Raw genomic sequence first — 17,524 nt, 5'->3', positions numbered from 1 at the left:
CAAAGATTGGCAAAAACATTCTGGAACTAATAAGCAATTAAGGCAAGTTTTCAGGCTGTAAGGTTAATAAACAAAAGGCAATTGCTTTTCTATACACCAGCAAGAAGCAATTGGAATTTAAAATTTAAAACACGGTGTCATTTACATTAGTGCCAAAGAAAAGGGAAATACTTAGGGATAAATCTGATAAAATATGTGTGAATGTGTTTGTGCATAGATTCGTATATGAATGAGGAAAACTACAAAACTCTAATGAAAGAAATCAAAGAAATCTAGATAAATGGATATTCCACATTTTGATAGAAGGACTCAGTATTGGGTTTTGGGGGTTTTGGGGTTTTTTTGAAACAGGGTTGCCCAGGCTGGAGTGTAGCGGTGCAACCACGGCTCACTGCTGCCTCGACCTCCCAGGCTCAAGTGATCCTCCTACCTCAGCCTCTCAAGTAGCTGGGACTACAGGCATGCGCTACCACACCCAGCTAATTTTTTTTTAATTTTTTTTATTTTGTAGAGTCAGGGTCTCGCTATGTTTCTGGGGCTGGTGTCAAACTCCTGGGATCAAGCAGTCCTCCTGCTTTGGCCTCCCAAAGTGCTAGGATTACAGGTGTGAGCCACTGTGCCCAGCCTCAATATTGTGAAGATGTCAGTTCTCTACTTGATCTATAAATGTGATGTAATCAGAATCAAAATTGCAGCAAGTCATTTTGTGAATATCAATAAACTTATGTTAAAGTTTATATGGAAAGGCAGAAGACCCAGAATCTACTGACGAAGAAGAAGAAAGTTGGAAGATTGACAGTACCTAACTCCAGACCTACAATAAAGCTATCAAGATACAATCAAGATAGCATAGTATTGGCAAAAGAATAGACAAATAGATCAATAGAATAGGATAGAGATCCCATAAATTGACCTACACAAATATAGTCTGTTGATCTCTGACAAAGGAACAAAGGCAATTCAATGGAAAAAGGATAATTTTTTCAATAAATGATACTGGAATAATTAGATACCTGTATGTACAAATTAATCATTCACCTTGTACCTTTCACAGAAATTAACTCAAAATGGAACCTAAATAGACTAAATGTAAAACCTGAAACTGTAATAAACTTCTGGAAGGTAACATAGAAAATTTATGTGACTTTGGGTTTGGTAATGAGTTTTTAGATATAAAACCAAAAGCAAAATTCAGAAAAGAAAAATCAGTAAGTTGATTTTATTAAACTCCAAAACTTGTACTCTGTGAAGTTCACTGTTAAGTGAATGAAAAAACAAGCCACAAACTAGGGAAAAAATTGCAAACACATACCTGATTAAGGACTTGTATTCAGAATATACAAAGAACTCTTAAAACTCAACATTAGGAAAACAATCAACCCAATTAAAAAAATGGACAAAAGAACCAAAAAGACACCCTTTCCAGATGGTCAAAAAAGATATGCAGATGGAAAATAAGCATATGAAAAGATGCTTGCATTATATGTCATTAAGGAAATGCAAATTAAAACAACAGTGAAATACTATCACACCTATTAGAATGACTAAAAAAACAAAACAAAACAAAACAAAAACCTGACAGTCTCAAATGCTGACAAGGATGTGGAGCAGCAGGAACTCTCATTCACTGCTGGTGGGAATGCATAATGGTTCAGCCACTTTGGAGGACAGTTTGGCAGCAGCTTACAAAGTGAAACATAATATGACCGTATGTTCTAGCAGTCACCCTCCTAAGTATTTACCCAGTGGAACTGAAAACTTATGTCTACACAAAAACCATACATGAATATTTATAGCAGCTTTATTCATAATTGCCAGTAACTGGAAGCATCAAGATGTCCTTTAGTATGTATATGGACAAACTGGCACATCTAGACAATGGACTACTATTCAGCACTAAAAAGAAATGTAGTCTGTTAAAAACAAAACAAAACAAAACAAAACAAAAAACACTACTAAGGGCTTTGAAATCAGGAAATATAAAAAGCGTATTTTATAAAACAGCCACAACCAACATCCAAGGGCTTTGAAATCAGAAAGCTCTATATTCAAATCTTCCTCCTGCCACTTCCTATTTGAATTTCTTTATTTCTTTGTTCATAAAATGGGAAGAATAATACCTATCATATAGGGCTGTTTAAGGATTAACAATAATGTAAATAAAAATAAAACAAAAACGAAACCCCAGGTACTGCTGAATAATTGTTAGTTACATTCCTCCACTCTCTATTATTTTGCTTCCCAAATATATCTTACAAATATTCTTCCTGTCTATATCCACTGTTACCCCTTCATCCAGGTCTCCTCATTTCTCTCTTGGACTAGTGCATGTCATTCATCTGCATAAAAATCCTTCAGTGGCTCCCCATCGCCTCATCAGCAAGTCCAGGCTCCTTGTCCTAGCAGCAAGACCATGCTGTGGTCTCACAGGCTTTGTTCTGTCAATACTAATATATTTGCAATTCCCAATATGTGCCAGGCTCTCTTTCTGCTTTGGACCCTTGCACATGTTGTATCCTCGGCTGAGAATGCCCTTCTACTTTCTCTCTTTTCTTGACAGTACCTCCTCAAGATACCCACCCTAATTACCGAGACCACTTTAAATTGTCTGCCTCCTCCATACCTTGTATATAACAGTGTTTGTACTTATATCCAAAGGTAATCTCTTATTTACTTACCTATTTGCTTACTGAAATTCAAGCTTTTTGAGAGTAGGAACCAAAATGGAAAACTTAGGTTCCTTAGTGCAGTGCTTCTGAAACATTTCCTCCGGAGGACCCTTAGTGGCAGAGGAGAGTGAGCATGTATTGCAAAGCAACTCACTGCAAGCATAAAAATTCCTTTTTTTTTTTTTTTTTTTTTGAGACAGGGTCTTGCTTTGTTGCCCAGGCTGGAGTTCAGTGGTGCAATCTCAGCTTACTGCAGCCTCAGCTCAAGCAATCCTCCCAACCTCAGCCTCCCCGGCCCAAGCAATCCTTACAACCTCAGCCTCCTGAGGAGCTGGGACTGTAGGCACATGCCACCATGCCCAGCTAATTAAAAAAAATTTTTTTAAATAGAGATAAGGTCTCCCTATGTTGCCCCTGGTCTCAGACTCCTGGGCTTTAGTGAATCTTCCCACCTTGACTTCCCAAAGCACTGGGATTACAGATGTGAGCCACCACACCTGGCCCCCCAAAAAAGAATCTTTCAGATCTTCCATTTTGCTTGTAAAAATTCTGCATTCTATACCATAGTATGTATGTGTTTTCTTAATACATTCTTCCTCATATCTTCAAGTACATGTATTGCTCCAGGAAGATGCACTGGTTTGTACTGTGGCTTTGAATAACTCCAGCCTCTATTACATAGCCCCCAAACTGTGACACCTGCTTTGAGAGCCTGGACTTAGTGGATTTAGGGACAATGTTATCTGGAAATCATGATAGTGACCTCTGTCTTACACTGGGGACCTATAGAAGAATTGAACAGAAGATTTGACTGTGATTTTCACTACACATTTTATGAGATATAGCCCTTCCACTGGGCTCACGTAAGTGCTAGGATGCTAGTTTATAACAAGTTCCTGCACATAGATGATGGAATTGTTTTAGTGGCCCTCCCTCTCTGTCCCCTGAAGTCTCTTGACCTCACTGCCCAATAGGCATACATTTATGGACAGCCATGTGAATGAGAAAGAAGAATCCAAATAAGAAAAATAAAGGAGCAGTTATTTTCCTTCTTAAATTATTGAAACTATGATAATAATTCAGATGAATCTAGAAGGAATAGTAAAAGCAGAAGTCAAACATTAAAACAGTAGGAACAGTGACTAATATTTGTATAACCTTTCAAAGGGCACTCTGACCCACATTGCTGTAGGTATTCATTGATCTTCCCATCAGCCCTATAAAATGTACATTACTATAGCTATTTTAAGAGTTAAGGAAACCAATTGTGTCTTACCTGAGTTTGCACACCTAGTAAGTAGAACTGGTGGCTTAAACTCCAATCTTCTTACCTTAAGCTGATTACACTTTACATCAAAGAAAGTAGGGGCTTTGGTAAGAACAGGAGAGAGTTTTGGAGTCAGTTTTCTCTTGTCAAAAATGAAAATAATACTTACTTTAGAGTAGGACTGCTCCAAAGGTAGACAGGGCCCTGGCCAAATATGTTTTGCAAGGCCTCTGCCTGTATAAACCAGTTGATGGGTCCCTGTATGGTATAATGACTTACTAAGGATTTAGAACAATGGGTAGAGAAGAGATACTTATGTATTTGTTATCCAATCAGTGCATATGAAAATTCCTTTTGCTACCCAGACACCACCAACTCTTTCTGTTAAGGTTCAGGAAACATCTCTTTGTGTTTTCTATTGTCAAATGTATCATTGCTGGAAAGTTTCATATCTCCTGCCACAAACAACAAGTATCTGTATTATTAGCACTCAATGCCATGGCTTTTTGGAAACTGTTTTGTGGAAACAGTGATCTTCTCCCTTTAGTTCTCCAGTACCATTCAGCTCATGCTGGATGCATCATTTCATGAGGCTGCACTATCCTTCTTGAGACCCGGGAGTATCTCAAAGATGGGACTGCTTTGTTGGTGATGAACACACACCAGTGTCAGAGAGTGCAGGGAAAGTGTGAATGGTAATTTGTTTTCTGGTCATATTAAATGTATCATTTGACATTTTATAGTGTAAACAGAACAATGCATCTTCCAACCATGGCTTCTCCTGGACTCCTTCAGCCCCACATGCCTGGGTCTAAGGGAGGTACTACTTTTTAGAGGATTGTTGTAAAGCTGAATTAGATCATTAGATCTGCTGTCTGCTGCCTGGTTTGTGCTCAGTGAATGTTACTTCTCTTGTGTTTTTCACTACCACCCAGAAAGAGGATGTGTTTTTATTTTTAAGGAAATAAAGTGTGGAAGCAAAATTGAATTGGAGAGTCACAGCAGATCTCTGGTGGAGTGCCTCCGTGAAAATTGTCTGTTGAAGCACTTAGAGAACTTAGTGGGGAGCATCCCTCGAGCTAAGATGAAGTAAATTACAAGGCTCTGGAGACAAATGTAATCTGGAGTTAATGTCAGCTCCAGAATCACTGATCAAATAGGAATGTGGCCTGGTTTGATGAAAAGGTATTGCAGTGCCTAGCAGCAAGAGCAGAAAGGCAGGGCCTCTGGAGCTGAGAAATACCACAAGTTTCAGATGGCTCAGATGAAGCAGTCCCTTTTTTCTTAAAGTGATAGAAGACATTTGACAGTGCTTCAGCATTTGTCATAGATGGCTGTACACGTATGATGATGGCAAAAGCTGTAGAGAAACCTGAGTCTACATTGGAAGCCACAAAGAGCAAAGAGTCGGTGATGTCTAGGGTAGAATGGATTGGCACAGCCCATATGTGGGTAGATGAAGAAACTGGTGACAATGCAAGCAAGACCCAGCAGACCTGGAGTAACAGGTCAGACAGGTGGCAGTCAGAGGGGATAGAAGTTGCCCTTAAGGAGAAACATTTCCATCTTGGGGCTTGAGACGATCTATGGCAGTAAAGGCTATTTCAAAAAAAAAATAAAGTGAAAATATGTAATGACAGAATAGGATTACTCAAGCTAGGCAAAGCTGCTTCTGCCGTTTCCCTCATCATGTCATTATCCCAGAAACAACTCTCTAGTACTTGGAGAAAGCCATCCTCATGAGGAAGATAGAAGATGGAACTGAACAATTCCCTCCTCTGTGGATGGAGCGAGCTCTGTGTGGAGAGGCTCATCTGCACGCTCATGCATGTCCCCCTAGCATGGTAACACTGGCTTTGATTAAGCTGCTGGGTTGTTAGGCAGTGTGCTAAGTGCTGCCTACATGGTCTTTTCTCATAAGGTATGCTTTAAACTAAATTAGCACATGAAACGAGGGAGCAGGCATGGTAGGGGCTGATCTAAGTCCAGTCCTCTCTGAGATGGTTCTAGAAACTAGACTGATGGTTACACAATGTCCATCACTGATCTGTAGAGTCCTCAGGAATAACTGTCAATGACCCTTCCCCAGTTTCCCTGGCCATCACCCCACTTCCCCCTTACACTTCCTGTTGATTAACCTTCCAAGGCAAGGTAACCAACTGGTTTCAGTCCAGCATTTTATTGGGTACTTGTATATTCTGTGCCATACATGCTTTGCTAAAATGATCATATTCTATGAGAGAAAGATATTTAAATGGACAATTACTCTTCAGTGTAATGGAGCGTAATGCTAGGCCTTAACTATGTCCTAGTCGTCATTGTATCATTAATCCCAGGCCAGTTAGTTAGCATGTACTGAGCACCAACGAGGGGCCAGGCACCGTACTCAGTGCCAGCCCTTCTTTCTCAGCATAACTCTTAACAAAAAAATTTTATAAAATAAGTACTAGTATAATCCCACTTTTAAAGATGTGCAAATTAAGGGCACAAAATTATTTAAAAGACGTGCCCCAAATCACACAGCTATTAAGAGAGCCAGGATAAAAATCCAACCAGAGTGACTCTATTGTCTCTCAATATTTGTTGCCTCTGGAAATGAGAGGCAGAAAGGGGAAGGCGATAGGAGAGTGGGGGAACAAGTGAGCAAGTGAAGATGAAGGTCTGCCCTAGGTAGCGCAGGTCCACAGGGGGATGGGTTCTACCTGAGAAGGGAAGTATCACGGAAAGTTTGCAAGGGAAGTGGTGCTTAGAAAATAGGCATCCCTGGCCAAGGTGGGCTAAGGGAGCAGAGCTAAGGCCAGCCCTTCCAGTTTTGTGTTAGATCCTTTCCCCCTCCGCCTTCTCACAGGCATTCTCCCCCAACCTGGCCAACATGGTGAAACCTTGTCTCTACTAAAAATACAAAAATCAGCCGGGCGTGGTGGCAGGTGCCTGTAACCTGAGCTTCTCAGGAGGCTGAGGGAGGAGAATCACCTGGACCTCGGCGGTGGAGGTTGCAGTGAGCCGAGATCGTGCCACCACACTCCAGCCTGGGCAACAGAGTGAGACCCCGTCTCAGAAAACAAACAAACAGACAACAAAAAGAAACATTCTCCCTACAACTGTCCTATCTCTACTGCATTATGAGTTTTTCTTTTATTCTAACCAGCTTGTAAACTTGGGAAAATATTTTCTAACCTCAAAAAACACTTTACCCTGCTTCCCCGCTCCGGCTATTGCCCCATTTCTTTGTTCCTTTGTAGCAGAACTCCTAAAAATAGTCTGTGTTTCGTGACTTCAGTTTGTCTCCTCCTGTTTTCTTTTAAACCCAGTGAAAAGAATTTCACCTCCACTTTCCAGTGGAATGGCTATTGTCGAGGTCGGTGATGACCTCCCTGTTGCCGAATCGAGCATTTAGTCCTGTGGCCACACCTTACTGGACCTCCACAGTGTGTGATGCAGTTGGTCTCTGTGTCCTTCCTAAGACACTTTGTTGACCGCAGCCTCACACTCTCCTGCTCTTTCAGCCTCTTGCAATGCTACTCCTCATCTCCCAAATGCTGATGCTTCAGAAACACTTCAGCCAGAGCACCCTCCCACTAGATATCATGTGGTGACTCTCCCTGTGATTGGATCTGAACCCGAGCCAGGCGCTTATGGCAGCCATGCTTCTCACACAGCATGTGTGTCCCCTCCAAATGTGCTCCCTCACCACATCCTCATGCGATTCTTGGAATTACGTGGTTTCCACTGCACATGGGGAAGTTGAAAATCAGATTTTCCATCACTTTCTTGTCAGTGTCCTCTGTGACAGTTTCTCAGATCGGATGCTTTTTCCATTTATGACCCATTGCTTGGCCTGATTCCTTAAACTCGGTCCTCCTGAGTGAAGCAGGAGAGTGGAAGCGTCTGGTTCCTTCTTTGGGGCTCCAGCCTGTCCATCTGGATTTTCTCTTGTGAGTGCAGTGGTGACACTCTTCACCCCAGGGGCTTGGTAGTCACGTTTGCAGGACAATGGGTGCTCTTACTGGGTTTAATGCTAAATCTCCCAAAATGAAAGGCCAGCTGCACAGTAGGAGAAGAACAAGGGCTGAGTGATTTGATCAGACATCTGTGGGGGCCTGCTGGCATTTGGAGTGTGAGTGCCTTAGAGAGACTAACTATTCTGGCCCCAGGGAGTTGGCGACCGTTAATCTTGGTGGTTTTGACCGCTAACTGCCCCAGAGGTCCCAGCCTGCTGGATGACTCAGAATCCCCAACACTCCCCCTATTCTTCTCTCACTGGGATAGTCAGGAGGCCATTTCTAAGGCATTTTAATTTGGTAATAACTTGACATGACCCACTGTACCCAGAGTTGTACGTTTTAGGAGTTACTGTCGCTTTCTAAATGAGGGGTTGATTTGGAGCCCATCATCCTTGATATTGGACTGCCTTGCACTGCCATGGAGAGAGCAGTGTCTCCTGCCTTGTCTGCTGGGCTCCAGCTCCCTCTCCATTGTAGATGATGTGATCCTGTGCCCCCTGGACTGTCCCACAGCCCTTATTCTTTAAGCACCTTGACAAAAGTTGATGGGGTAAACTAGAGAGAAAAGAAGTGGCCAAAGGTCTGTCTGTTGTTCATTTATTTCTGCACTGCACTGTGTTAAGAAGGGCACCTGCTGTCCATCTTTCTGCTGTTTATGAAACTTTCTGGAATTCAGAAAGACCACAGGAACTCACAGCACAAGGCAGGCAAGCAGATGGTGGGGATTGGGAGACAGGACATGAAGAGACTCAAAATGCCTCACTGCCGCAGACCAAAGCTGAGTGAGGCCTTCTGGACTGTCTTCTCCACCCCGTCTCTGACTGCGTTGACCACTCCTGTGCTGTCCTGTGCCTTCCTCCATGACCGTGTTGGTGGCAGTGCCCTGTTAAGAGTTCCTGCACTAGTGTTAGAGACCTTGGGTTCTAATCCAGTGTCTACCACTTGTATGATCTTGGATTAGTCTCTTCATCTTTCTAGGCCTTGTGTGTAAATTAATTCATAGCACCAACTCACAGAGTTGTTGAGAGAGCTAATTGAAAACATCTAGAACGTTTTTGTCACTGTGCCTAGTCAAAAAGCTTCTAGTCAGTTCCGTAATTGCACTGAGGTTTATATTTCATTTCAGAAATACAGTTGTTTACATAAGAAAATATTGTTTTTCTCTTGTTAGAATTTTGGCTTTCTTTTGCCTACCAAATAAAGTCCCAACTCCTTAGCTTGTCACTCAGCCTTCAGGTTTGCATTTCAGGCTTTGAATTTCCTTGGTGGGGGATGCTTGAAAATGTAGATTTCTAAAAGAAATTGTGCATTGATCAGATGAGTTTGTCTCTGTTCAATGAGCAGTTACTCTGTATAAGGCTCTGGGCTAGGCCCGAGGGGTCTATGGTGAATCAGACATGACACACACTAGGCAGTGGCATCATCATTTCTGGTACCACCACCCCACACCCACCCAGTCCAGACCCTGCAGAAGGCAGCCTGGAGGGTAGGCTTGCCACAGGGCCCCAGCACAGTAGAGCAGCTGGGCACCAGGGTGTTGGCAGCAGGCCCAAGGGTGGGGGCGGAGGAGGTGGGGACTCAGAACTGGCAACCAGCCAGGGCTCACTCAGGTGCCCCAGCATGCAGGGCCTCCAGCCCCGGCAGTCATGGAACCCGTTCACTGACTATATCCTGTTCTTTGGCTGTGATCTTCTCTAGATTGCGTAGTGCGGAGATTTTGGTGGCAGGGCAGTGACTCCAGACCCACATTGAACACATAAGACGTTGAAACCCAAAGATGTGATTTGGCATGATTATGGTCACACAGCAACAAGCCAGGATTAGAACACAAGTCTTCTGAAAAATATGCAGCAGTCTCAGCCTTGTGGGTTCCTGAGATTGCCTTGTCTGCAGTGAGACTGTCAGGGTCATTTTGTTCCTTAAGAAAGTTTTAGGGGTCTTCTCTGTGCCCATTTATGCAAGGCACTGGAGAGGGTAGGCAGGGTTAAATCAGACTCTGACCTTAGAAATTTACAGTGTGTCAAGGGAGACATACTACCAAAAATTACAATACAGAATAGCAAGTGCTGGGGGTAAGTATATGATGTGAGGGGAAGGGGGAGTGACTATACAAGCACAGAGGAGGCACTTAGCCCAATCCGAGGGTCAGGGAATCACTCCCAGTGAAGATGATATTTAAGCTTAATCATGAAGGACCAATAGTTATTAGCCAGGTGAAGAAGGACAAGGAATAACATTCCAGGCAGAGAGACCAGGAAAGCATCCTCAACTAAAAGTCTAATGGTTACGTCAGTAGCCCCAATGACATAATTTATCGTGTCTATATTCAGTCACTGTTAGGGACAGTTCCCACTACTGGGGAATGGTTCCCACTGGGTGGATCATAGCCTGAGTGGAGAGAATAAAAGCAGATGAGGCTGGCCATGTAGGAACATACAAGGAAGGTGGAAAGGCCAGGGGCTCTGACTATCAAAGCCTGAGTAGCTGTATCCTGTGAGCTCCAAGCACCACTCCCTGGGATATTGAAGCCTTGATAGAGCTCCTCATTTCCTTGGTATCAGGCTTCCTGCAAAGAATCTATGAGTTTGAGCTGGGCACAGTGGCTCAATGTCTGTAATCCCAATACTTTGGGAGGCCAAGGTGAGAGGATTGCTTGAACTCAGGAATTTAAGACCTGCCTGGGCAACACAATGAAACCCTGTCTCTTAAAAAGAAATCTGTGAGAATCCAGTTAAGTTCCTTTTACAGATACCATCCAGGGGCCTGACTTATTTATCTATCTATTCCTTTAGGGTTTGGGAATTTGTTTTGTTTTTACCCTTAAAGCCTTAACGTGGAAAAGTGCCTGAAGTGCTGATTGTAGAGAATGAAGCTTCATTCAAGGTTTAAACACCTTGTCGCAGCTACTCGGGAGGCTGAGGCAGGAGAATGGCGTGAACCCGGGAGGCGGAGCTTGCAGTGAGCCGAGATTGCGCCACTGCACTCCAGCCTGGGCGAAAGAGCAAGACTCCGTCTCAAAAAAAAAAAAAAAAAAGGTTTAAACACCTACAGCTCCTTATGAATTAATAACCCACTCAGTGTTCAGTGCCTGGCAAGCTGTAACTTTCCTTCTCTTCCCATAGGCCTGCTGAATTAGCCACCAAGTACGCAAACTTTTCAGAGGGAGCTTGCAAGCCTGGCTATGCTTCAGCCTTGATGACGGCCATATTTCCCCGGTAAGTGCTCCTGTTTCCCTCCACTGCCTAGACAGCCTGGTCTGGGGTCCAAGAGCCAGAAACTCTGCGTCTCACAGCCAGTCATGTTCTCCTATGCTCTGGAAACCATGGGTTCCTGGAAAGGACTCTGCCTTTAAGTTGGTTCCTACTCCATTCCTACTCCATGCCCTTGCTTTGCCTTACTCTCATCCTGCCTCTGGAGCTTGCACCTTGTGGCACAGCTTGTTTCTGCAGAAGGATAACCTACATGGTTGCCGCATGCAAGCCAGGTATCCAGAGGCAGCCAGTGAAGGCTGCCAAGCACAGAAGCTCCTAGACCTAGTATCAGTGACCAAACAAACTTTTTTGGAAGCTGGGACCAACTAGCTGGCTTCAGGGAAGCATATCCAAATAAAGCAGGGAACAAAGAGAAATTTTTGAGGCTGTCTTGAGTTTTAGCACTTTCCTTCTCTGTCCATTTTGCATTCTGGAGCTGCTGACTTCTTTGGCACCTGAAAGAATCTGTGCATAACTCAGGGAGTTCCTTTTACCAAATGCTGCTAAGGGATCTTGCTTACCGATCTACCTTCTCCTTTTTGGTTTTCTTTTCTGAAGCCTTGGTGTGGAAAAGGAGCTGAAGTACTGAGATTGTCTTTGGAGTGCAGTGAGACTGTCAGGGTCATTTTGTTTCTTCTGATTTGGAGGGGCTGGAGGAAAGGCTGCCTAGGATTGTCTGGGCACTTAGACCACCAGAGGAGTGCTAGGGGTGGGCTCTGCTCACTGAGGGAAGGACTTGCCTCCCATCTCTTAGAAGGCTGAGGTTAGGACACACAATGTGCTTGCAAAGGAATGCTGAGAAACAGCTGGCCCCAAAGTAACTCCAGGATATTTGGTTTTTATGCTCCCTTTCTTTTCTAACGTGAGCAGTCTCAGCTTAGCTCCTTGTGTAAAGCAAGGGCTATGCTGGCTGAGTATCCGATGCTCAGATAGAGATCTCTTTGTCCAGGGTCTGCCTTCTGAATTGATTCCAAATATTTTGCTTCCTCCAGCTATTTATTGAGTGCCCCTGTGTCTGGCTTTGTGTTCTGTATTCTTAACACAGGTTTTTGCAAGCCTGTATGACTCAGTCCCTTGGCCCAGACACCTGTGAGTTTTCCTTTACCAATATATAGGTTTCTTTTACTTTTTCTAATTGAAAGTAATACAGGCATGTGGAAACAAAACAAAACAAAACAAAAAAACCTCAAACAGTACAAAAGGGTATATACTGCCACTCCAGACCCCTTCCCCAGAGACAGCCAATATTACCAAAAGTGGGAACATACTGTATTTAATATTCTGTACTGTGTATTAGGCCGTTCTTGCATGTCTATGAAAAAATATCTGAGACTGGGTAAATTGTAAAGAAAAGAGGTTTAATTGACTTATGGTTCATCAGGCTTTACAGGAAGTATGGTGCTGGCATCTGCTTCACTTCTAGGAAGGCCTCAGGAAACTTAAAATCATGCCAGAAAGCAAAGGGGGAGCAGGCACGTCATATGGCAAAAGCAGGAGCAAGTGAGTGAAAGAGAGAGAAAGAGAGGAAGTGCTACAACTTTTAAACAACCAGATCTCACAAGAATTCACTCATTATCACAAGAACAGCACCAGGAGGATGGTGCTAAGTCATTCATGAGAAACCACCGCCATGATCCAGTCACCTACCACCAGGCCCCACTGGAGATTACATTTTTTTGCCTTCCTTTTTTTTTTTTTTTTTTTTTTTTTTTTTGAGACAGGGTCTTGCTGTGTTACCCAGGCTGGAGTGCAGTGGTGCGATCTTGGCTCGCTGCAGCCTTGACCTCCGGGCTCAAGCAATTAGCCACCTCAGCCTCCCAAGTAGTTGGGACTCCAGGCGCATGCAACCACACGTGGCTAATTTTTATATTTCTGGTAGAGGTGGGGTTTTGCCATGTTGCCCAGGCTGGTCTCAAATTCCTGGGCTCAAGCGATCCGCCCACCTTGGCCTCCTGAAGTGCTGGGATTACAGGTTTGAGCCACTGAGCCTGGCTGGCGATTACCTTTCAACATCAGATTTGGGCAGGGACAAATATTCAAACTGTATCATTCTGTCCCTGGCCCCCACAAATCTTATGTCCTTCTCACATTTCAACAGATAGTCATCCCTTCTCAATAGTCCCTGCAAAATCTTAACTCATTCTAGCATTAACTCAAAAGTCCTACTGTGGTCCTGTGATCTCGCCCTGCCTCCACTTGCCTTGTGATATTCTATTACCCTGTTAAGTACCTGATGTCTGTCACCCACACCTATTTGCACACTCCCTCCCTTTTTGAAAATCCCTAATAAAAACTTGCTGGTTTTTGTGGCTTGTGGGGCATCACGGATCTTACATGTGATGTCTCCCCCGGACACCCAGCTTTAAAATTTCTCTCTTTTGTACTCTGTCCCTTTATTTCTCAAGCCGGCCGACGCTTAGGAAAAATAGAAAAGAACCTACATGATTATCGGGGCAGGTCCCCCGATACTAAGTCCCAAATCTAAATTCTTATCTGGAAATGAGTTCCTTTCGCCTATGAGACTGTAAAATCAAAACAAGTTGCTTACTTCCGAGATGCAATGGGGGTATAGGCATTGGGTAAACATCCCATTCCATAAAGGGGTAATCAGCCATAAGAAAGGGACTATAATACGCCCCATGCAAGTTTGAAACCCAGCAAGGCAGTCATTAAATCTTAAAGCTCCAAAATTATCTCCTTTGACTCCATGCCCCACATTCAGGGCACGCTGGTGCAAGAAGTGGGCTCCCAAGATCTTGGGCAGCTCCGGCCCTGTGGCTTTGCAGGGTGCAGCCCCTGTGGCTGCTCTCATGGGCTGGCGTTGAGTGCCTGAGGCTTTTTCAGGTGCAGGGTGTAAACTGCTGGTGGATCTACCATTCTGGGGACTAGAGGATGGTGGCCCCCTTCTCACAGCTCCACAAGGCAGTGTCCCAGTGGGGACCCTGTGTGAAGGCTCCAATCCCATGTTTCCCCTCCACACTGCCGTAGTAGAGGTTCTCTGTGAGGGCTCCACTCCTGCAGCAGGCTTTTGCTTGGGCAGCCTAGCTTTTCCATACATCCTCTGAAATCTAAGTGGAAGCATCCAAGAATCCTCCATTCTTGCACTCTGTGCACTCTTAATACCACGTGGAAGCTGTCAAAGTTTACAGCTTGCATTCTTCAAAGTGGCAGCCTGAGCTGTACCTTGCCCTTTTTGAGACATGGATAGAGCTGGAGCAGCCAGAATGTGGGGAGCAGTGTCCTGAGGTTGCATAGGGGTGAGGCCCTGGGCCTGACCCATGAAACCATTTTTGTCTCCTGGGCCTCAGGAGCCTATGATGGCAGGGGCTACCTCAATAATCTCTAAAATGCCTTTGAGGCTTTTTCCCTGTTGTCTTAGATATTAGCATTTGGCTCTTTTTTAGTTATGTGAATGTCTCTAGCAAGTGGTTACTCCACAGCCTGCTTGAATTCCTCTTCTGAAAAAGCTTTTCCTTTCTTTGCCATGTGGCTTGGCTGCAAATTTTCCCAATTTTTATGCTCTGTTTCCCTTTTAAATATAAATTCCAACTTTAAGTCATTTACTTGCACCCATATCTGAGTGTAAGCTGTTAGGAGCAGCCAGTCATATCTTGAATGCTTTGCTGCTTAGAAATTTCTTCTGCCAGATATGCAATCATCACTCTCAAGTTCAAACTTCCACAGATTCCTTGGGAAAGGGCACAATGCAACCAAGCTCTTTGCTAAGGCATAACATGTTATGACCTTTGCTCCATTTCCCAATGAGTTCCTCATTTCAATCTGAGACCTTGTTGGCCTAGATTTCATTGTCCATATCCCTATCAACATTTTGGTTACAACCATTTAACCAGTCTCTAAGAAGTTCCAAACTTGCCCTCATCTTCCTGTCTTCTTCTGAGCCCTCCAAACTCTTCTAACCTCTGTCCATTACCTGGTTCCGAAGTCACTTCCACATTTTCAGATATCTTTCTAACAATACCCTACTCCTGGTACCAATTTTATGTATTAGGCCATTCTTGCATTGCTACAAAAAAATATCTGAGCTCTCCATTTGCCTTCTGCCATGATTGTAAGCTTTCTGATGCCTCCCTAAAAGGTAAGCAGATGCCAGCACCACACTTCCTGCAGAACTGTGAGCCAATTAAACCTCTTTTCTTTATAATTTACCCAGTCTCAGATATTTTTTTAGAGGCCAGGTGCAGTGGCTCACACCTGTAATCCCAGCACTTTGGGAGGATGAGGCGGGTGGATCACGAGGTCAGGGGATCAAGACCATCCTGGCTGACACAGTGAAACCCCGTCTCTACTAAAAATACAAAAAATTAGCTGGGTGTGGTGGTGTGCACCTATAGTCCCATCTACTTGGGAGGCTGAGGCAGGAGAATCGCTTTAACCTGGGAGGCGGAGGTTATAATGAGCCGAGATCACACCACTGCACTCTAGACAAAGCAAGACTCCATCTCAAAAAAAAAAAAAAGAGTTTATGTTCACTTTTTGCACATGGATGTTCAGTTGTTCCAGAACCATTTGTTAAAGACTCTGCTTTCTCCATTGAATTACCTTTGGCATGTTTATTGAAAATCAGTTGAACATATAGGTGTAGGTCTCCTTCTGGACTCCCTAGTCTGTTCTGTTGATTTATGACTTTGTGCCAGTACCATTCATACATGGACAGTCTTGTCATCTGTTACTAAAGACAGTTTTATTTCTTCCTTTTTCATCTGCATGTCTAATTCCTTTTTCTTGCCTTACTGTATTGGCTAGACTGTTCAGTGCAGTATTAAATAGGTGAGGTGAGAGTGAACAGCCTTGCCTGTTCGCAGTCTTAGGAGGAAAACATCTAGTCTTTCACCATTATGGTGTTAGCCGTAGGTTTTTCATCGATACCGTTCTTTAGGTAGAGGAAGTTCTCTTCTGTTCCTAGTTTCTTGAGAGTGTTTATCATGAATAGATGTTGAATTTTGTCAAATGCTTTTTCTACATATTTTGAGAAGATCATATACCTTTTCTTTTTTAGTCTATTAATATGATGAATTATGTTGATTGATTTTTTTCTCATTAATTGATTTTTGAATGTTGAACCAATCTTTCATTTGTGGGATAAACTTCATTTGGTCTTTTGGTCTTGGTGTATTGTTCTTTTTACGCATTGCTGTATTCAATTTGCTAAAATTTTTCAAGGATCTTTGTGTCTTTGGTCATGAAAGATACTGGTCTGTAGTTTTCTTGCGATGTGTTTAGTTTTGGTAATATAGTAATGTTGGCTTCAGAATAAGCGGGAAAATATTTCTTCATCTTTCTACAAATTTTGTGTACAGTTGGTAATATTTTTCATGAAATGTTTGGTAGAATTCACCAGCAAAATCTAGGCCTGTCTGAAGAAAAGACAGTTTTTTTATCTCTATTCTCATGCGCCACTGAACACACTTCTGACACCAGATGTGTGGCAGTTTTTCTCACACATCAAGCAGTTCTTCAGCAGACACTAATGGGTGTCCTGTAATTCAATTCAGTTCTGACATTATCCACCTGGAGATGGCATCAGATCCCACAGGTTGACGGCTGAACAAGACTGTACCTCACTTCAGATGCTAATCACAAGTGGTAGGTTGTTACCTATACATCTCACCAACCAGCTATAAATTGTGAATTCCAAGACCACCCCCTCTTGGGTTTGATCTGTTTGCTAGAGCAGCTCACAGAATTCAGGGAAACTTATGTTTATCCATTTATTATAAAGGATATCACAAAGGATACAGATGAACAGCCAGATGGAAGAGATGCATAGGGCATGGCGTGTGGTAAGGGGTTCACAAGTCTGAAAGCTCTCTGAACCTTGTCCTTTTGGGTTTTTATGGGGGCTTCTATAAACCCTGTGGAGGATTACATAGGCATGATTCATTGCATCATTGACCACTGGTGATCAAATCAACCTTCAGCCCTTTTCCCATCCCCAGAGGTCAGAGGGTGAGACTGAAAGTTCCAGCCCTCTAATTGCATAGTTGGTTCCCCTGCCAACCAGCATCAACATAAGGCTATCCAGAAGCCACCTCATGAGAACAAAAGATATTCCTGTCACCCAGGAAATTTGAAGGAATTTAGCAGCTCTCTGTCAGATGTGCTTTTATCAGTCAGGAAATTACAAAGGTCTTAAGAGCTCTGGGTCAGAAACTAGGGTCAAAGACTAGACTAGCTATTGGTGGCCGGGCACAGTGGCTTACACTTGTAATCCCAGCATTTTGGGAGGCCGAGGAGGGCAGATCACAAGGTCAGGAGATCAAGACCATTCTGGCTAACATGGTAAAACCCCGTCTCTACTAAAAATAAAAAAAA

The 17,524-nt window shown here is 43.4% G+C and overlaps 1 protein-coding gene across 30 annotated transcripts in view; it reads left to right on the top strand.

The window, feature by feature from the left end:
• ST3GAL3 (ST3 beta-galactoside alpha-2,3-sialyltransferase 3) overlaps positions 1-17,524 on the top strand; it is a 226,825-nt gene that overhangs the window by 119,823 nt on the left and 89,478 nt on the right. For all 30 annotated transcript variants that reach the window (XR_008515381.2, XR_010135986.1, XR_010135985.1 and 27 more), the window contains one exon: positions 11,063-11,155. Coding sequence is in view for 27 of the 30 variants with exons in the window: in XM_024247713.3 (XP_024103481.1) it covers positions 11,063-11,155 (93 nt within the window). In the remaining 3 variants the exon portion in view is untranslated. The remainder of the gene's footprint in view (positions 1-11,062; positions 11,156-17,524) is intronic.

This window comes from Pongo abelii, chromosome 1 (genome assembly GCF_028885655.2).
Source record: "Pongo abelii isolate AG06213 chromosome 1, NHGRI_mPonAbe1-v2.0_pri, whole genome shotgun sequence".
Taxonomy (NCBI): domain Eukaryota; kingdom Metazoa; phylum Chordata; class Mammalia; order Primates; family Hominidae; genus Pongo; species Pongo abelii.
This window is presented reverse-complemented; position numbering and strand designations above follow the sequence as displayed.